The following is a 22,302-nucleotide window of genomic DNA, read 5'->3' on the forward strand; positions in this document are numbered from 1 at the left end:
CTCTTTCTCCTCTGAAACGTCTAGAACTTGTCCCTCTGGGAAGGTGATGGCAAACCACAGCCCACACTGGCGGTTTCTGTAGAGCCGCTGCCTTCTGTAGAGCTGAGCATCACTTTTACAGGTCCTGCCAGCTCTCCAGATTGTCCCCGCTGCCTTGTTCCACAGGGTGGACCCGAGTAGCTGCAACTGAGACTCTCTGGCCCCTCAGAGCCTACGATGTTTTCTATCTGGTCCGTCACAGAACAAGTTGCAGGCATTGCTTTAGGGCAAAGGAGACCTGATTTCTGTAAATAAAAGTAGCTGTCCACTCTGCAAAGGCTTGTTTTTTTTTTGTTTGTTTATTTGTTTTTTTTGTGGTGCTGGGGATTGAACACAGGGCCCTGCATTCAAGGCTAGCGCCCTACCAACTGAGCTACAACCTGTACACTCTGAAAAATGAGAAATTATATCCCATCTGATTCTGTTTAGTCCATAAAGTTTGATGTTTCTGTAAATCTAGAGGACAAATATTATATATATATTTTTTGGGGGGGGGGCATGGGAATTTGAACCCAGGGGTGCTTTATCACTGAGCTACATCCCCAATACTTTTGATTTTTTACTTTGAGACAAGGTCTCACTAAGGTGCTGAGGCTGGCCTGGAACTTGCCATCCTTCTGCCTCCGCCTTGCAAGTAGCTGGGATTATGGGTGTGTCCCACCATGCTGGACTGTAATATCCTCTTTTTTTTTTTTAATTTGTTTTAATTAGTTACACATGACAGTACATAATTCTGTTGTCTTTTTGGTGGGGATGGGGTACTGGTGATTGAACCCAGAGGTGCTCTATAACTGAGCTATACCTCTAGCCCTTTTTATTTTTTAATTTTGAGACAGGGTTTCACTAAGTTGCTGAGGCTGGCCTCAAACTTGATATCCTCCTGCCTCAGCCCCCTGAGGAGCTAGGATTATAGATATAAGCCACCACACATAGCTCTGTTGTCTTTTATAATCACATATGCTTGGTGAGAAGTCAGTCAAGAGGTTTCTTGGCTATCATAGGATAATTTGGTTTCTGTGATTATATCAAATATCCTATTTACATTACTTGAAATCCATAGTTGGAACAATAACAGAATATAGCAATATTTCCTGTTCTGTGCTCTCTTCCAGAGGAACATGGCCCTTGGCAAAGTCCTCTGTTCCCCTGTTGAGAAGGTGAGCCTGGGAAGAGGCTGCCCGACAGGCCCTGCCACCCCAGTCTAACAGGATCCTCACTCCTCCTGCTGGATGCCTCATGCTACCTGCACCTTGAAGGACAGAAGTGACAAGGTGATAGCAGTTCACTCTCTGTCACAAACTAAAAACAAGAACTTGGCAGTGGGGGAGACACAGATATATCACTGTTCTCGTTTCTGAGGGGCTGTCCAGGCTTCAGTATACAGGGACTTTGTAGGACTCAGTGAGGAAACAAGGGAAGGAGACCAGCGCACTGACTACGGGGGCTCCCAGGGCCCTGACTGGTGGCACCTACGTGATGCTATTCTGGTGCAGCGTTTCCAAGGCTGTATTGCGGTCCTCGGTGGTGGCCCTCTTGTCCATGTTGCGGAAGCGTTCCATGGCAGACATGTTGCGCTGGATGCTCTGTTTTGGAATGTCTAGCTTGGAGACAAAGGTCAAGCAGCCGCGGTCATCGTAGTTAAAGAGCATCGGGCAGCAGTCATGGCCCTGCAACAAGATGTTAGTCAGCCCTGGAGGTTCCTTAGCAGAATGTGCACTGGGACAGGCACCTCTTCATCTTACAAGCTAGCTCTGTTTCCTCTAAGCAGCTGCTGTACTTTGTGCCAGTGTCATAGAGCATGCATTGTTCCTGTTTGGAGATTGCACACAGCATGCTACCAGGAAGAAAGAAGAGAGATACTTACAGCTGCCACAACGCTATTCTCCGAGACAAATGATACACTCAGGAGTGGCAGGAACTCTGTTTTCAGAGTTGAGACCCTAAACAACAAGAACACTTGTTACATTGAGCGGAACCATACCACGCAGTTTATAGACTTTAAGGATGACAAAGGACCCATTCTCCTGGGGGTTTCTGCAGTGTCAACGAACACTTCTGTTTAAAAGGAGCCTCCTGACCTCTCCTTGCTGGAATCTCAAGCACCACAAAACCCCAAGGTGACCTTCAGAAACAGGCCTTCAGGCTGGGGGTGTAGCTCTGGGGTAGAATATTTGCCTAGCATGTACCAGGTAGGCCCTGGGATCCATCCTTAACATCACAAGCAGGGTGGGTGGGTGGGTGGGAGAAGAACAGGTGAAGTATGGTGGTTTAATATGCTTATAATCCCAGCAACTTGAGAGGCTGAGGCAAGAGCATCATAAGTGTGAGGCCAGCCTCAGCAATTTAGCCATTTATTTATCTTAAAAAAAAAAAAAATAGTTTTTGGCTGTGTAGCTCAGTGGTAGAGTGCTTGCCTAGCATGCATGAGGCCCTGGGTTCAATCACCAATATACAGAAAGGAAGGAAGGAAAGAACTAACTGAGGCCTCAGCTTTCTCTGTAGTCTGTGCTCTGCCCTGTTCTGAGGCCCCTTCAACTCACAACATGCTGGTCTCCAAGGAGACGGGTTCTTCTGTCTCTACCTTTGCCCTCATGTACTTCTACCCCCAGGGTTGGTTCTGTTCCTCTTGCTTATCCAAGTCCATTCCAGGCTTTGGAACGTGGATCTGACTGGATCACCTCCATGAGGAGTTTCCAGAAAACTTTGACCCAAATCAGCTTCTCCTCCTTCTTGCCTGTTGGAATTCTTAACGTCATTATGGCTGTTGAGTTAATGTCTGTGTTGTAATCTTCCCTGGGGCCTGGTATTATGCAAGTATTTACTGAGAGCCAGGCCCTGTGTTAGGAGCTAGAGCTACCAACATGAACCAAACCTGGTCTTAGCTAAGAGCTCACATTCAAATGAGGCGTGTGTGTGTGTGTGTGTGTGTGTGTGTGTGTATGAATGTGTGTGTATGTGTGTGTGTGTATGAATGTGTGTGTGTGTGTGTGTGTGTGTGTGTAACACCTACTTTTGTAGCTGGCAAAGAGGCTGCAGACATGGCAGGCAAACACTGAAGGATGAATTAGGAGCACCTAATTTTACACAAAAGGTGACATGTTTTCAAAGTATATATAACTCTATGCGTCTCAGAAGACCCCTTAGATCAAGTTGGTACTGGAATTTAGAACTAATGCATCATCTTAAGCTCTTACTGTGGTATATGTTGCTACCTGAAATATTTATGTTGGCGAAAAGGAAGAGGAGACATGTAATCTGACTTGTACAGGACTGGAAAAGGGAAATAATAAGTCAATATGAGGGTTGACAAGGACTTGTAATAAGCATCTGCTAAGAACTTAACTGTGTGTTAGATTGTATAAAATCAACACTGAGGGACTGGAGTTGTGCCTCAGTGGGAGAGCACTCTCCTAGCACGTGTGAGGTATTGGGTTTGATACTCAGCACCACATAAAAATAAATAAATAAATAAATAAATAAAGGTATTGTGTCCATCTACAACTATATTTAAAAAAAAAAAATCAACACTGACATCAAAATATTCCTGAATGACAAAAGGCAAACTGCTATACAAAATATAGAACTATTGTGTTAAAAATGAAAAGATAAATAAGTGCCTATACATGTGCAAACTCTTCTGAAAGGCTATAATGGTGGGATCTCTTATTTTTAATTACTATTTTTAAATGGTGGGATTTTTTTTTTTTAAATAAAGTTAGCCACATGTAGTGAGTCATGCCTATAATTCCAATTACTCAAGAGGCTAAGGAGGGGGCTGGAGGTGTGGCTCAGTGGTAGAGCCCTTGCCTAGCACGTGTGAGGCACTGGGTTCAATCCTCAGCACCACATAAAATAATTAAATAAAATAAAGGTACTGTGTCCATCTACAACTAAAAATATTAAAAAAAAAAAAAAAAAGAGGCTAAGGAGGAAGGATTGCAAGTTTGAAGCCAGCCTGGGCAAGACAGTGAGACTCTGTTTCAACATAATATTTTAAAAAAGGACTGGGAATGTAGCTCAGTGGTAGAGCACCTCTGGGTTCAATCCCTAGTACTATCACAAAAAACAAATCAATAGCAACAATTATGAAAACTACCCCAAACTTAATAAAATTAAGAAAAAACCCATATTCAGTCCAGTCAGGAAAGACAATGTTATCTTTCACTGCCACTGTGCAGCCAAGGAAGTAAGGGCCACTCATATGGCTGATTCTCCATACAGAGGCTGGCAAGTCTCAAAGTCTTAAGAATTTTACAGGTGACCGCCTTTAGCTGCCAGTGGAAAAGGACTCACCAGTGACAACCAAAGACTTATAAGGGGAAAAGGATCCCAGTCTTGTGTCTTTCTCCAGAATTTAATGATTTAATAAGCAAATAAGATTTTTGTTTTTGTACTAGGGAGTGAAGCCAGGGGTGCTTAACCACTGAGCCACATCCCCAGCCCTTTCCTTATTTTTTATTTTGAGACAGGGTCTTGCTAAGTTGCTGAGGCTGGTCTTGAACTCCTTCTACCTCAGTCTCCTGAGTGGCTGGGATTAGAGGTGTGCGCCACGGCTCCTGGCACAATTAAGAATCTGAAGTCTAAGAGGGTGCTGTAGGCTGAGCAGGCACCATGCACAAGTGAGTCACTGCAATTCGCTTCCACAGACACCAGAGGTGGCATGAAGGAGGCGCTGTTTGCTGACTACATAGAGGAAGAACATCTCCTAATTAACTAAAGGCTAATGAGTGACACTGACTCACCATAAGGAATTCAGAACACACATTAAACTGGCCATTTCATGGGGCTGGGGATGTGGCTCAAGCAGTAGCGCGCTCGCCTGGCATGCGTGCGGCCCGGGTTCGATCCTCCAGCACCACATACAAACAAAGATGTTGTGTCCGCCAATAACTAATAAATAAATATTTAAAAATAAATAAATAAATAAACTGGCCATTTCGAAGGCACCCTTATCAGTAGCAAGCCAGGGGGTTCTTCAAAGGACTCACTGCCAGTAATTCTATTAAGAAGTGTTTCTGGAAGGAAGATCTAATGCTTCTGTATATTTCCCAAACTCATTTAAAGCTGGATCTGTAACTTTAAAGGCTGCTTGTAGTTAGCTGGGATTTTTTTTGTGTGTATGTGGGGGGGTGGGGTGGGGGGCAGTAACTAGGGACTGAACCCAGGGTTTCACACTCCAAGCAAGTGCTCTGCCTCGAAGCCACATCCCCAGCCCTTGAGCTGTGATTTTTATTTTCTTGTCCATCCTTCTCAGGGAAAGGTGCCCTCCCCAGTGGGGTGAGAGACTCCACCCCTGCTCTCCCTCCACACAAGGTAAATAAATACTCACTGGACACTTTTTGAGGCATCAGCAACAGACACGGTGCTGTCATGGCTGACCCAGGCCAAGCGGCTCCCACTGGCAGAGAAGCTGACCCCATGGACCCAGCCGCCAGTGCCACTGCCACCAAATTCTGACATCAACTGACCAAAAGGCATCTTGCTGCCCCAGGGCGTGCTGGCTGGCTTCTCATCTACTTCTTTAATGTAGGCAGAAAATACTCTACGGTTTAAAGGGTAGGGAGAGAGGGAAAAAGCAAATGAAAATATACGTATATAGAAATGGCCACAGGCAGCCGCATAAGGTAACCCAGAACATAGAGGCTGGCTTGTACAAAGAATAGATCAGGTACACGTTCAGGTTCAAAGAGCTGCCTACAGGCCAATTCAAACCTGGTCAAGTCTGTACAGACAAGGGGCACCCACGGGAACCAGACTCCAGGGGTTGTTCTCCATAATGAACACAAAACCCTCCTCCATGGACCGCACATTCTGGGAGACTTTAAGGTCCTTCCCTGGCTCATGTCAGACCTTGCTAAAGGACCAGAGTCCTTTCATGTCTACTTCAGCATCGTTCTCAACACAGTATTTCAGGAAGCCCAGTCAATGGAGGAGAGGAAACCATGTGCCACTCTGTGACATATAAATGGCATAAGACAGAGAGAGACACCCAAAGACAAGCCAAAGGAGGCCGGCAAGAAATAATGGGCAGGATCCCAAGCACTGTCAGGTGATGGGCCGGCTCCCCTGACCCTCAGGCCCATCATCCAGTCTTTGTGGCAGGACAGTCTGAGAGAAGGGTCGTCTTTCACAACCAAGTGTTCTGAGTCTTTTTTTTTTGGGGGGGGGGGGTACCAGGGATTGAACCCGAGGGCGCTTAGCTACTGAGCCACATCCCCAGCCCCTTTTTGTATTTTATTTAGAGACAGGGTCTCACTGAGTTGCTGAGAGCCTAAGTTGCTGAGGCTGGCTTTGAACTCACCTCAGCCTCTTGAGCTGTTGAGATTACAGGTGTGTGCCATGTGTGTCACTACACCTAGCTTTCTCTCTTTAAAAATTTTTTTATTGGTGAATTATAATTATGCATTAATAGCGGGATTCATTGTGACATTCATATATGCTGTCCAAAGTCTTTTTCTAACTCACTCTTTATCTAATTCCATGACACTCTATAAGAGATATTTGGGCCCAGAGTTAAAAAGGGAAAGACATAGCCTAGGGTTGTGGCTCAGCAGTAGAGCACTCGTGTAGCACGTGCGAGGTACTAGGTTCGACACTCAGCACCTCATAAAAATAAATAAAACAAAGGTACTGTGTCCAACTATAAATAAAAACTAAATTTTTTTTTTTTTTTTAAAAGGAAGACACAAAGAACAGCTGAAAATTTATCCTTTGGGTCCTTTTTGCATCCTAATGGTATTTCTACTCTGTATTCTCTTTGGTCCCCCACCCTGCCCCTAGTACTAGGGATTGAACCCAGGGGTACCTTACCACTGAGGCACATCCCCAGCCCTTTTTATTTTGAGACAGGATCTTGCAAAGTTGCAGAAGCTGGCCCGGAACTTAAGATTCTGTTGCATCAGACTCTCCATTTACTAGGATCATAGGCATGGGCCATCATGTTCACCTACATTTTCTCTTTAGAAAATTTCTCAATTAGTTGGGCGCAGTGGCACGCGCCTAGAACCCAGCTTCCAGAGGACGAGGCAGGAAGATCACAAATTCTCAGCAACTTAGTGAGACCCTGTCTCGAAATAAAAAATAAGAAGGGCTGGCGATATGGCTCAGTGGTAAAGTGCCCCAGGATTCAATCCCCAGTACCAAATAATAAAGTGCTGAACCTAAACTCCCTAAAATAACCCCAACCCCAATGACAATGGCAGTGGAAACCCTGAAAGATATGAGGCTTCAATGAGGTAGAGGCCAGTGAGTGATCTGTAAATTAGCTGCTCAACTCAGCCTCACAATGGGGCTACTTAAGAGGCTTAGAAAGAACTGGCGGTGAGCTGAGGAGGTAGCTGAAGGAAAAGTGCTTGCTTTGCACATACAAGGCCTTGGGTTCAATCCCTGGCACCACAAAAACAAAACAACCCAGGACTGGTGGTTCTTGAACAGACCCCGACGCACAGGACTGCACGTCAAAGAAAAGTTTGTGGACATCAATATTAACAAGAGAACTGCAATCTATTTTCACAAGCACACTTTTAGACACCCCACAAAACTCCAGGTGGTACAGCGCAGTTGCACCCGGTTTGTTTTCCAAGGGAGTTAGGATGACTCTGGATAACAGACCACAAACAACCAAACTCCAGAATAGAGTGCCCTAATGCTGCCATCACTCATTCTTGCAGCCACACTCACCGAACACCCCCCTTTATAAACCTCGGACATTACTGTGTAGAAATCACTGGCCAGGTTCTCTGGAATTTTCCACATAGGTACTGAAGAAATGCACATCCTGATTCCTAGCCAAGGAGTCCACACAAAGCAACATTTATTTGCTTTTCTTTTCATTAAGGGAGAAAAAGCCTTCTCAATAAAGAACAACTTCTAAAAAGCAATTACATGGTGTGATCCTTGAAGCTCTCAGCAAAGTGGCTGTTTTTCTTCTAGCTTCATGCTAATGGCAAATAAAAAGCTTTAACTGAAAAGGACAGCGCAGTAATAGCCCTGTGGTGTACCGTTCAGCTCTGTTTTGTTAAGTTTAGTTTCACTCAGGAATCTGCAGAGTCTGCTGTGTGGAATATGTAATGAAGAATAATACTGCAGTCAGGAGAGACAGGCTGAGAGAAAGGGAAAAACAGACGGACAGACAGCAGCTCACCCTGTACTTGAAACCATGGATATTCCATAAGAAAGACTTTCTTGGCCCTGCCCCTTCCTCCCTCCCACCCCACTTCCAAGTCTATGGCCGTCTGCCCCAATGACTTAACACACTTCTTCCTTTAATTACTGTGCACTAGTTCCTTTTCTAGATCACAACTTCCTTTCATTTTTGAGACCCTCAGAGTGCCCAGCCAAGTACCCTATATAGAAAAGAAACCTTACAAATATTTGCTGAAGGACAAAAAATGAATGGTTCAAGTCATCAATTCTCATTCGTTCCCACCTGCATTTGAAGTCGCACGATCCTGCTGCCAGCAAAACGTTGTTAGGATGCCAATCCAAGCTGAGGACCGTGGAGCGGATCGGCTTTTTAATGTGCTTGCTTACCCACCTACAAGAGGAGGAATCCTAGGTTAGTTTATCTACGCGTCAGGTGACAGTCCCCAAATAGGCCCAAACATGTGCCAGGTGGAAACATCTAAGCGTGGTTTTCACATTGCCTACCAAGTCTCCTGCCAGAAAGGAGGTGCATGCCTGAAGTACAGAGAGGAGAACCTGATGAACTCTGTATTGCCCCAAGGGACATCAGATCACATGGGATGTTAACCTTCAGAGTCAAAACTGAAGTTTGAAATTACTTGAATTTTTATTATAAACAGTCAGTGGGGTTTGGGGATGTAGCTCAGTGCTAGAGCACTTGCCTAGCATGTGCAAGGCCCTGGGTTTCATCCCCAGTACTGTAATATATATATATGTATGTATATATGTATATATGTATATGTATGTATGTATATATATATTCAATGATTTGTTATATTCTGGGTTAATTTTGGGTTGTAAGCTTAATTTCTTTTATACATCTCCACAAAGGTAAAAATTCTTATTTTTTTTTTCCCTAGAGAAATCACAACCTAGAAATTAGAAGAACCTCTTGTTGGGGATTAGTCTCTAATTCTCTAGTGCCATTCAAAAAAGATTATTTATGTCTAAAATCACTCATTATTTTGGCTTCACTAAGTTAATTTTTGTTCCCAGACTGCTGTTTAAAAGCCAACCATCGGGCTGGGGATGTGGCTCAAGTGGTAGCACGCTCGCCTGGCGTTCGTGCGGCCCGGGTTCGATCCTCAGCACCACATACCAACAAAGATGTTGTGTCCGCCGAGAACTAAAAAATAAATATTAAAAATTCTCTCTCTCTCTCTCTCTCTCTCTCTCTCTCTCTCCTCTCTCACTCTCTCTTTAAAAAAAAAAATAAATAAAAATAAAAGCCAACCATGTCTAGTTGTTTGTGTTGAGACAATCTGGAGCCAAATGCCTCTCCTTGAATGCTGGATTACTGTTTTACAGCATCTTTGTTGGAAACCTATCTGATAACTAGTTCATTCTCAAAAAGATGATATTCTGAATTGTTTCAGTGCAGTTTTCTTTTCAATTAAGGGAAGAATGTCAAACAAAATAATAAGTAGTTCAAATGAATGAATTTTAGGCTTCTGAGAGGTTGTTTTAAAGCTCTCACTTCATACTAGTGAACTATTATATGTCTGAGAAACTGCCCTGAATATACAAATTGTTCCAAGATAATATCTTCTGCCACAGTAAAGTCCAATTGACCTATATTTGAGAATGTCTCTTGATGAATAAAATTGTAAATGATTACTATGGTTGAAGTTTAGCAAGGAGGAAAAGTTCCTTATATAAATTAATTAAAATTAATGTCAACTAGTAATCTCTGACTTAAAGTTCAGCCATAAAGGAATATTAATAAAATTTGTTTGTATATACTCATTACCATGAACCTTCTGAATGATTTCTAGCATTCGACATTTTGTCATACTTTTTATACATAAATGAAAGAAAAATACATGTTATAATTTCTTCTAGCAAATTCTCTTTCTTTCTAAAGAATAAAAATTTCCGAGTGTTACTAGATGACATAATGTAACATGATAATCTGTTCCTTTCACTGTTTCAGTAGAATACAAACAGTTCCACTACAAAGAGTAATGTGTACTCTGCTATTTTTAGTAGAAACACAAACAGTGCCAGTTTCATACTGAAGGATAATTGATGTTGAAGGATATTTACCTTCCATCCTGAACGCATGCCAGGTAGAACAGTTTTCTTATTAAAATTTGCAGGAAGGAGTAGTTTAAAAGTTATTTAGCCATAAAAGTAACCTGCTTTTAACTGGCTTAAACCAAGAAATTTATATATAAAAAAAAGTACAACAGCCTAATTACACTTCTAATATTCTGGTGAATTTTTATACCAATGGTTTAAACAAGTAAAATATTATACCAAGATCCATATTTGGTTAGCAAATAAGCTTAAAAGAAAGGAAAACACTACCAGCTTCAAGAATCCGAGATATTTTTAAGTTAATGGATATGGCCAGAAAAAAAAAAATCATTCCTTAGGGCACTCTGAAACACTTTCAAGTTTATGATTTATACATAAGAGTAAGAAAACAGAAATTTGAGCAGTAGAGAGTGAGAACAGTAATAGCATGTTGCAGAAAAAAAAAAAGTTAAGAGATCAGAACTTGGAAACAATAGATATGAGATCTGACTCATTGTACACATAAGAAGAAATGCTCAGAGAGAACGGAGAATTTTAGAGGGAAAAAAATCCACAATCTCCAGATGAGGAGACCTGGGTTGCAGCTAAGGCCTTCCACAGTGCCACCAGACGTCACCAAGAACATGGCGGTCCAATGTCAATTCCATAGAGAAGGAAAAGCTCTGATGTTGCTCACCAGTCATTTTCAGATTCGAAGTAGCAAACAGAAATGAGCCGTGCTCCACTTCCCACAGCAAATTTGTTCTCTAGAGGGGACCATTTCACAAAAGTGGCTGCACGATTGATCCTCAGGATCACCAAGGTGGGCTTCCAGACACCATCTTTCTGACTCCAGACGTAGGCATTGCGGTCTGCCCCACAAGTGACGATGCGGTCACTCTTGGGAGCCCAGTCAATACCTGCAAATGAGATATGGGTCATCTGCTTTGATCACTGACTGAGTGTGAATACTGGCCATATGTGAGTTTGGTAGCTTCCCCCAGTCCATCTTCCCCATTTATGGCCCTGATTGCCATTTCACACAAAGGCAACAAGGTTTTTTTTGCAAAATGTCTGGGACACAGGATTCTCCCATGAGGCTGAGTGGGACAAGAGCTGCTTTTAATGCAGTTTTATAATTGCAAAGTGTTAAAAAACCAAGCAGGGTATTCTTTCCACCCATCCTAAAGATCCATTATCTTTTACTTTTCCCTTTATTAGTTTTTTTTGGTATAAAAGGTAACTTTAAGTTGGCGTGGTGACGCTTGCCTATAATCCTAGCAGCTTGGGAGGTTGAGACAGGAGGATCACGAATTCAAAGACAGCCTCAGCAATGTCAAAGCACTAAGCAACTCAGTGAGATCCTGTCTCTAAATAAAATTCAAAATAGGGGCTGGGGATGTGGCTAAAGCAGTAGCGTGCTCGCCCGGCAAGCGTGTGGCCCGGGTTCGAACCTCAGCACCACATACAAAGATGTTGTGTCCGCCGAAAACTAAAAAATAAATATTATAAATAAATAAATAAAATTCAAAATAGGGCTGGGAAGGTGGCTCAGTGGTTGAGTGCCCCTGAGTTCAATCCCTAGTACCAAAAAAAAAAAAGAAAGAAAGAAAGAAACTTTATTCATTAACAGATCTCATTCCATTATATTAACTGACACTCTGCTATATGGCATTGAACTAAAATAGCACACTGGGTAAATAAAAATAATCTTCATTATAAAGAGGAAAAAACCAAACTGTGATTCACTATATATTCTTCTGAAGGTCACTCACTGTCAGATAAACTAATCTAAATACACACATCTTTCTTTCTCTCTATTTTGGCACTAGAGACTGAACTCAAGGCTGGGTATGTGCTCAATGATTGAGCTAATCCCCAGCTCTGAATACCTTTTCTACACGAAACAGGTTCTGTCAAAGAGTCCTTGAGATTCTTTACACTTAAACTAGGAAATTTTCTTAATATGTATCTGAATTTAAATAGAGTTTTACTTATTGGGTAACTCTGTGAAGGATCCTAAAGTCAAAAATAAAAAAGGCTGGGGACATTGCTCAGTGGTTAAGTACCAATCCTTAGTACAAGAGAAAAGAAGAAAAAAAAAAAAGAAAATATGGGTGCTGTCTTTAAATGATATGCATTTTAGACTTCACACCCATTCAATTTAGGATAATTTTGCAGTCCACTCTATTAGTTTATTATTGTTGTTATTATTGGGGATTGAACCCAGGGCACTCTACCACTGAACTATATCCCTAGTCCTTTCTAATTTTTGAGACATGGTTTCATTACGTTACTGAGGCTGGCATTGAACTTGTGATCCCCCTGAGTAACTGGGGGATGCAACACCTTACCTGGCTTAGATTTTATTTTTACTCCCAAAATGATACCCACACATTATTAGAAGACAAACCTCACAATGCAACCTGCAGAAACTTAGGAAAGCCCTGCCCCTATTCTTTATGCCCATGTACATTTCTGCTTCAAAATGGGATAAATATCATGACAAACATTTTCTGCTTTTTTAAAAATATTTATTAGTTGTCGATGGATCTTTTTTTAAAATTTATTTATTTGTATGTATGTGGTGCTGAGACTTGAACCCAGTGCCTCATGCATGCTAGGCAAGCACACTACCACTGAGCCACAACCCCAGCAGCCCCCCCACTTTTTTTGTAAATTTTTTTAGTTGTAGATGGACACAATATCTTTATTTTTATTTATTTACTTTTATGTGGGTGCTGAGGATCGAACCCAGGGCTTCACACATATGAGGCAAGCACTCTACAAGTACAAGTGCTCAACAACCCAGGCCCTTCTTCTACTTTTTAAAAACATTATTTCCAAACACTGATCATATCATGATTTCCTAAGTCATCTGTTAAAATGGATAACATTGGAATTTCTGGGTTAATGAAGCAGGAATATCTGAAGGATGTGTTGGGAAAATATTTGTTATAATTTCAGTTTCATATCTTACAGACTAAAAGTAAAGTCAGTAGATACCTACAGATGAAAAGATCAAGTTCATATCTTATAAGACCATAAACTAAAGATTTTTAGAAAAAATTTTTATGGTTTTGTGATGCTGTATTTGAGAAGGAATTTTATTTGATTTTTTCCCCCTTACTTTTAATCTAACTTCAGCTATAACTTGTAGGAAATACAGAGTACAGGGGGATACGTAAGACACCATGAGCCTTTAATCAGGAAATCTAGGATCTGGGATATACAACAGAACACAAACCAATCTCTTAATTTTCTTTTTATTTAAAAAAAATTTTTTTAGTTGTTATAGACCTTTATTTTATTTATTTATATGTGGTGCTGAGAATCGAACCCAATGCCTCACACGTGCCAGGCAAGTGTGCTACCACTGAGCCCCAGCCCCAGCTCCTCTTAATTTTCTTAACAAATAAACTGCAAAAAAAAGAAGAAAGGGAACCTACAAAAAAAAAAAAAAAGATTCAAGAAACATATCAACTAATCACAATCATGTGTGGAACCTTATTTGGATCTCAAAAGTTATAAGTAACATTTGAGGGTGTAGCTCAGCGGTAGAGTGTGTGCTTGCCATGTTTGAGGCCTGGGTTCATTCAATCTCAGCAGCAAAAATAAAACAAAAAAGTTATTGGTTATTATTAAACAATCATTGGCTGTTGTTAAAAAGAAGAATCCTTACCTTTTATAGATATTCATTGAAATATGCAATGATAAAATGTCTAGGATGTGCTTCAAATAGTAAAGTCATGGAGAAAGTGAGTTCAGAAGAACAAGATTGGCTGTGAGTTGTTTATTGTTGAATCTGGGCGATGAGTATAAGGGGCTCATTATACTATTTTTTATCTGTTTAAGATTTTCCATATTAAAATGTTTTTGTAAAAGTGGGAGCAATCAAGTACTTAATGCAGAAGAATAAATTCAAAGGAAAAACTTTGGAATTCTTCTATTCCTTTGATGTTGGCCATATTCCTGTTCTCTGTAATACTAGTCTTTTCTTCTAGAATACTTCAGATCTCTTTTTTTCCCCTGCAGTTACTATCTTTCTGAGAAAATGTCTGATTCTTGGTCTCCTGTCACAGAGTTATATTTAGATTTTTCCAACAACAGTTGTTTCAGATCTAAGATATGCTGTTTGAATATGTTGATAGAAAACAGGCCCAAGTTCAAATGACCCCAAAAGAAAAGTGGGGAGGAAAAGACTATAATTATTTCACACTTTTGGCTATTTTTGGTGTCTTTCATCTTAGACTTTTTTTTTTTTTTAATGGTACTGGGGACTCAACCCAGGACCTTCTTCATGCTAGACAAGTGCTCTATCACTGAGTTACATCCCCAGCCCTCATCTTAGCCTTCTCTTATTTAAAAGCATTTCCTAATGCTAAAGTTCCAATTAAAGACATGAGAGTCCTTATTTATAGGTCATAAAGCCATTGGCAAAGGAACTTAAGCAAAATAGGCCAAACCTAACAGAAATCAGGTCGTGGGAAAGCAACAGCAACATAAATAGAAATGATGTCTTTGGTGCTGCTTTGGTGACCTGCACAAAAGTACCACAAATCACTGGTAAAAAGCAAGAAGAGTGGTTGTGAGTTTTTCCTGGGGAATGCTGGACAACTTTTGAAGGATGCAGAATGACAAAAACACGGCAAATTTTTCTCTGACTTGAACAAGGACATTTTTAAGCTAATCGTTATTTTTAGCTGCAATTAAAAGGAAAAAAAATCACTGCTGAAATGCAAATGTCATTTTGAGGAGAGGCAAAAGCCAGATGGCAGTCAGAAATTTGTACCTGAAAAGTTATGAAAAATATTTCCTCCTTCCCTCTTTCCCTTCATTTTTTGTGGTGTTGGTGATCAAACCTAGGGCCTTGTGCACACTAGCCCAACTGTTCTACCACTGAGCTACATCTCCAGTCTGATTTTTTTTTTTTAAATTGGGGTACTGGGAATTGAACTCAGGGACACTCAACCGCTGAGCCACCTTCCCAGCCCTATTTTGTATTTTATTTAGAGACAGGTCATCTTCCTGCCTCAGCCTCCCAAGCCACCAGGTGCACCACTGGGCCTGGCTGATAAGTTTTGATCTGCTTGGTCAAATCCTTCAAAGCAAGTCAATTACTCTGCCAGGAAATAAGAAAGAAACTGTGATAGTAAAAATCAAAGAACAAAAATTCTCTTGAAACATTCAAATAAGTGAATATATTTTTTGTTTTAAATAGCCATATCTAACTTAATAAAGCAATAAGTACTCCTGAAATTTGATATCTAAATTTGGTTTCCTAAGTAGGGCATGGTGGTGCATGCTTGTAATCCCAGCTAGGTAGGGTTTTGAGGCAGGGAATCACAAATTTGAGGGCAGCCTGGATAAAGACCCTGTCTCCAAATAAAACAAAAAGAACTGGGAGTAGCTCAGGAGTAGAATGCTTCTGGGTTCAATTCCCAGTACCAGAAACAAAACAAAAGAAAACAGAACAAAATAAAAGAACTGTGCTTGCCACATTTATCCATCTATTCATTAACAGCTTTTGTCAAGAAAAAAATGTGTATTCTGGAACCTGCCCAAACCACATGCTATAAATGCAATCTTCCACAAATCAACAAGGAAAAAAAACAAGAACTCAGTGAAAAGACGGTCAAGAGTTAGAAATTAGAAACATCATAAAAAACAGTCTATAGCCATACTAGCCTGAACACATCCGATCTCATCTGATCTTGGATGGTTAGGACTTGGGTGGGAAAAACTTCAAAAAAAGAAACACAAAACTCAGATGGCAAATATGATCTGAAATATGCTAAGCCTTTCTATTAATCAGGAAAATTCACTTCTCTCCTGTGGTATAACAAGTGTATTATACTATCTCCTCACAAGCACATGTAGGTTCACAGGGATCTGTATGGGGATGTTTGATAAGGAAAACCTGGAAACAACCTAAATGTCCTTCAATAGAGGAAAGAGTTAATAAATGAGGTATGAAGTGCTAACTAGAAGCTAAAAGGAATAAACCTGACTAGATACACCAACGTAGATACATTTTGGAAATAATGTCAAATACAAAAGCAACCTGCAGGAGATGAATTAAATGCCACTTAATGTAGAATTTATAAATACTAGCTGATAGTACCAAAAATTGCTCACAAATTTATGTAAAATATTTAAAACGTATGTAAAATATTAAAAATTACGTGGGATGCAGAGTGCAGTGACACACACCTGTAATCCCAGTAACTCAGGAGGCAGAGGAAGGAAGATCACAAGTTTGAAGCCAGCCTCAACAACTTAGCAAGATCTTATCTCAAAATAAAAAATTAAAAGGGCTGGGGATATAGTTCAGTGGTAAAAGTGCCCCCAGGTTCAATTTCCAGTGCCAAAAAAATAAACCAAAACACTTGAGATGATGTCACGGCAAATTACAGTAGGCCTTTTGAAGGCACAGAAAAGGACTAGTGGTGGGAGGGACTTTACCAATATCTGGAATAATATTCCTTATTTTATATCTCTTTTTCCCTGAAATTTCTTGATACAAGAAAAATAGTACTTTCTGGTATAGGAAAAACGTTGTTAGTTATGGTGGCAGATAAATCTGAGACAGGTGTTTGTTATACTACTCTTTTCAATATTTTGTTAAGTCTTCTTTCACCCAAAAACAACACAAAGAGAATTTTTAGAAGACACTGTATCCTGAAGCAGTTGGGAACACATTTTTGGCTCATGTTTTCATGGTGTCTACCTTTTCACATGGTACACTTTTAGTGTTCATGTCTATCTCCTGATCAGAGAATAGGTAGTAGTAGCTACTGTGTAACAGCTGGGCCACAAGAAGCAATTAACAACTGAGGGAAATATTATGACATTTTCTCAAAATTTCTTAAAAAAAAAAAAAAATGCAGTAATGGCTGAGGTTGTGGCTCAGCGGTGGAGCGGTGCCTCGAATGTGCAGGGCCCTGGGTTCAATCCTTAGCACCACATACAAATAAATAAAATAAGTGTATTGTGTCCAATTACAACTAAAAAATAAATATTTAAAAAAAAAACAAACTCTTAAAAAAATGCAGTAAAAACTTCGTAGTTTTAAATGTTATGGCCCACATACTTTATTAAGCTTGTCATTTAAACAGAGGCTTAATTTAGAAATACCGTGTTAAGCCTACAGCTACCTTCATTTACCTGTGATGTGTCCGTTGTGCTCCTTGAGTTCATGAGCTTTCACCCACTGGCTCCCATTCTTCTTATAGATGTGCACTTCATGATTATTGGGGCTAAGGGCAATCTCTGTGGAAAGAAGACAGAATAATTATTAACACCTGATCTTGATATTGTCACCAAAACAAAGAAAAAAACAAAAACCCCCCAAAACCAGAAAAAGGATGTCACTGTTAGAGTTTAAAAAGACAGAATAGGAAAACTGTTTTGAAAAAGTGTTTCCCAAATTCACCCCTGAAAAATTCTTTTGTTATTATTATATGTGCGTCTGTGTGTGCACTGGGTATTCTTTATTTTATCTCCTCTACTTGTACCCTATATTTTAAAATGTTGTATAGGAAAACTGAACTTAGAAATTAAATTTTCCAGTATACAATTAATTGTCAACTAAAGAGTCTAACTAGCAAAAAATAAACAATGTTATTATATTTAACTGAAATAACTTCAGATCACAGTGAAAATATTTTACATTAATAGAGATAAATATTTAATTTCTGTTACTTTCTGAAATGCTGAAAATAGTTTATAGATTTCCATTACTATTGTCATGGACAAAATCAGATTCTGCTGATAAACTATATGAAAGTTTTCCTTTACAATAAAGTCAATATAAGTCACAAAATAAAATTCTGTTTTCAAATTTCCTGAACCATGCCAAAATATTATGAGAAATGGATCTTACTGGCATATATATATGTTTTTCTTCCTAGTTCATCCATTCTTTTTCTTCTTAAACACTGATTTCTTTTTTTTTCTTTTTTTTTTATTATTGGTCGTTCAAAACATTACATACATCATATTACACGGTTTGATTCAAGTGGGTTAGAACACTGATTTCTTAAAATTAGGCTATATAGGGCTGGGGTTGTCACTCAGTGGTAGCACATGCGAGACCCTGGGTTCGATACTCAGAATCACACAAAAATAAATAAATAAATATTTTTTTTAAAAAGGATATACGGTTTTCCCATCTATATAATCACTTTCTTCTCAGGAAAGCTGAGATGACACTATGGAACTAGGTAAATATTTAGATCTATTTTAAATCCTAAGGCTTTTAGTATTTTCTGGAAACAAGCTATATATTTCTCCAAATTTTTAAGAGGCAGAGTTTTCAAAAGCCAAATCCAAATTGAAACCTAGACAGAACTATAAATTTTAAATTATAGTATCATAAAAATTTGGATCTGTATTAATAATAATTTGAAATATTCCCAAAACCTATTTTTATATGAGAAAGTGGAAACAGAAGACATAAGGAGCTCAGTTTCGAAGTAGCTCTGGATTCAGTGTACTGCAGGATGTACCTGTGTAAGTACCCAATCAAATGCTCTTATTAGGTCTTCACTTCATCCCACAATAATTGGAGTGAACTTTGTTCATGTACCAATATTTACTTAAAAATAAGAGTGGAAAATATCTGAAATGCTTTTTTTTTTTGGTACTGGGAATTGAACTCAGGGGTGCTTAGCCACTGAGCCACATCCCCAGCCCTTTTTTATATTCTATTTAGAGACAGGGTCTCACTGAGTTGCAAGTGCCTTGCTAAGTTGCTGAGGCTGGCTTTGATCCTCCTACCTCAGCCTCCTGAGTCACTGGAATTACAAGTATGCACCACCACATCCAACTTTGAAATGCTTTAAAAAGATATTGAATTTATAGATTCAAACAAACCCTAACAAAATCTCAGTTGTTTTCTTAACAGAAATGAATAGAATGACCCTAAAATACATGTGGAAATGCAAGAGACACAGAATAACTGAAACAATCTCGAAAAGAAAAAAAAAAAGCTGGAACTTTCTGCAGAGTTACAGTAGGATAAATACAAAGATCAATGGAATAGAACTGACAGTCCAGAAATAAACTCTCATATTTGTGTTCAATTGATTTTCAACAAAGGTGCCAAGATAAGAGACTTCAACACATGGTGCTGGGACAACTGTATGCCCCCAGGGTGTGGGCACTGCACACCTGCAGCTGTTTCCTTTTCTGTATGCCCTCCCCCTACCTCCTCCTCCTCTTCTTTTTTTTTTGTTGTTGTTGTTTTGTTTGTTTAGTGCTGGGGATTGAACCTGGAGGGCTCTCTCACCAAACTACATCCCAGCTCTTTTTTTTTTTTTTTTTTTTAATTTTCAGTTGTAGACACAATACCTTTATTTATTTTTATGTAGTGCTGAGGATGAACCCAGGGCCTCACACATGCGAAGCAAGCACTCTACAACCCCCAGGCCCCCAGTTCTTTTTATCTTTTGTTTTGAGATGGCGTTTCACTGTGTTGCTGATGCTAACCTTGAACTTGTGATCTTCCTGCCTCAGACTCCTGAATAGGTGGATTATGGATTATGCTCCACCACATAAAGCTTTTTTTTTCCAATGTGGTAATATGTGAGTTGGATTTATTCATTCCGTAAATCTCTTTTTCTTCTTCCTCTTTTCTATACTGTGTCTCTTTTCTCATCACCTTTTCTCCTTTCCCTCATACTCTTGTTCTTTTTTCTTTTTTTTTTAATGAGATAATGTGTTGACTGGATTTATTCGTTCTTTTTCTTCTTTCTCTTTTCTGTACTCTCCTGTTTTCTTCCTTCTTGCTTTTACTTCCTCTCTTTTCCCTCTTGCTTCTGTTTTTATTATCTTTTTTTCTTTTACCTTTTATGCTTCCTCATGTCCCATATAGAATAATATCAATTTATGTTATTTAAAAACTAATTTTTCAGTCTATTATAGAATATAACTCCCCTTTCCAACTTCTGGACTAGTGGAGTTGTAGAAAACATTTTTAAGTACATTTTTATGGCTTATTTGTATATATGCTCTTGAGACCTGATCCTCATCTCCTCCCAAAGTAGCCAGGGATTTATAAAACACTGAGTAGGTGCTATAACATAGAGACATAACCCCTGGTTCAGGACACAGTAAAGACAAAGCAGCACACTAAGGATCCTCATATAACAGCGGAAAAGAGATCCGTTACAGCAGATGGGCAAATATCAACACAGAAAGACAAGAAATACAAGAAAACAAGGAAATAAGCTGCCTCCAAAGGTCCATAAACCTCCAATAACTGAACTCATAGACATCACAGAAGTGGAAATGCTGGACAAAGAATATAAAAGGTTGAGGTTAAAATGATGAGTGAATTAAAAGAAGACCTAAGGAACGAACTATGGGAGAAAATACAGGAGAGAAAACAGCATTTCAGGGGCTGGGGTTGTGGCTCAGTGGTAGAGCACTTGCCTAGCACATGTACGGCACTGGGTTTGATTCTCAGCACCACATATAAATAAATGAATAAAATGGAATAAAATGAAGGTCCATCAACAACTAAATTTTTTTTTAAAGAATAGCATTTCAATAAAGAGAGAGATCCTGAAAAAGAACCAAATAAAAAAATTAACCAAATAAAAAAATCTCAATGGAAAGTCTCACCAATAGATTAGATTATGCATTGAGGTGGGAGCAGAGATCCAAGTTAATGACATTAATAATCTATTTAGTGAAATAATAGCAGAAAAAATTTCCAAACTTTAGGAACAAGATGGACATCCAGATACTGGAAGCATTTTAAATCACAAATAGACAAGACAAACTTGAAGGAACTCCTCACAACACATTATAATTAAAATGCCAAAAATAAAGATAAAAAAAAATTTAAAGCCACACCCCCTAAAACAAAACAAAAGACAGCAACAACCACAACAACAAAAAAAGGGTCACATTTAGAGAACTACCAATCAAAACAACATTGGATTCCTTAGCAGAAACTACTAGCTGGATATACCAGATTACAATATCCAGTCATTCAAAATCAAAATGAAATAAAGATTTTTCAACATAAGCATAAGCTAAAGGAATTCATGACCATTAAGCCAGCATTGCAGAAGATCCTAAAGGATTTTTACAAACATAAGAAGATACCAAGGGAGCCCAAGAAAGAATAAATCTCACTAGATGAATAGATAAGCAACCAGGAGCAGGGTTGCATGCCTATAACCCCAGCCACAAGTTTGAGGCCAGCCTCAGCAACTTAGCAAGACCGTCTCAAAATACAAATATGTTTAAAAAACTGGGGATGTGAGGGCTGGGGATGTGGCTCAAGCGGTAGCGCGCTGGCCTGGCATGCGTGTGGCCCGGGTTCGATCCTCAGCACCACATACCAACAAAGATGTTGTGTCCACCGAGAACTAAAAAATAAATATTAAAAAAAAACTGGGGATGTAAATCAGTGGTATAGCATCTTTGGGTTTTTAATCCCCAGTATTAGAGGTAAAAGAAAGAGATAAGCAACTGAGAATTTGTATTGAAACAAACATTAGAAATAAATTAAAATGACAGGAAATAATATACATCTCTCTATAATAATGCTAAATGTAAATGGTTTTAATTCTTCAATTAAAAGACAGACTGGCAGACTGAATTTGTTTTTAAAAAGACCCAGCTATATGTTGTCTGCAAGAAACACATCTCAAGGGCACAGTGGCACATGCCTGTAATCCTAGCTACTCAGAAGAATAAGGCAGGAGGACTGCAAGTTTGAGGTTAACCTCTGATCTCAAAAATAAAAAGGACTGAGGATGTAGCTCAGTGGTAAAGTGCCACTGGGTTCAATCCCCAGCACTACACACACACACAAAAATCTTGTAGGTAAAGACATCTGTAGGCTGAAAGTGAAAGAATGGAAAATAATATTCCATGCAAATGGAAGCTGAAAGCAAGCAGTACTTACTTATTTACTTACTTACTTACTTACTTATTTATTTATTGATGCTGGGGATTGAACCCAGGGCCTTATGAATGCAAGGCAAGCACTGTACCAACTGAGATATATCCCTAGCTCTATTTATTTGTTTGTTTATTTTT

General features: G+C 39.3%; 1 protein-coding gene across 1 annotated transcript in view; it reads right to left on the reverse strand.

The window, feature by feature from the left end:
* Arpc1a (actin related protein 2/3 complex subunit 1A) overlaps positions 1–22,302 on the reverse strand; it is a 33,962-nt gene that overhangs the window by 2,684 nt on the left and 8,976 nt on the right. Inside the window, exons 3-8 of the mRNA XM_026404131.2 lie at positions 17,410–17,514; positions 10,940–11,162; positions 8,468–8,575; positions 5,369–5,581; positions 1,904–1,979; positions 1,513–1,706 (exon numbers count right to left, since the gene is read on the reverse strand). Of these exons, the coding sequence (XP_026259916.1) occupies positions 1,513–1,706; positions 1,904–1,979; positions 5,369–5,581; positions 8,468–8,575; positions 10,940–11,162; positions 17,410–17,514 (919 nt within the window). The remainder of the gene's footprint in view (positions 1–1,512; positions 1,707–1,903; positions 1,980–5,368; positions 5,582–8,467; positions 8,576–10,939; positions 11,163–17,409; positions 17,515–22,302) is intronic.

The sequence above is a fragment of the Urocitellus parryii genome, chromosome 9 (assembly GCF_045843805.1).
Source record: "Urocitellus parryii isolate mUroPar1 chromosome 9, mUroPar1.hap1, whole genome shotgun sequence".
NCBI classification, from domain to species: Eukaryota; Metazoa; Chordata; class Mammalia; order Rodentia; family Sciuridae; genus Urocitellus; species Urocitellus parryii.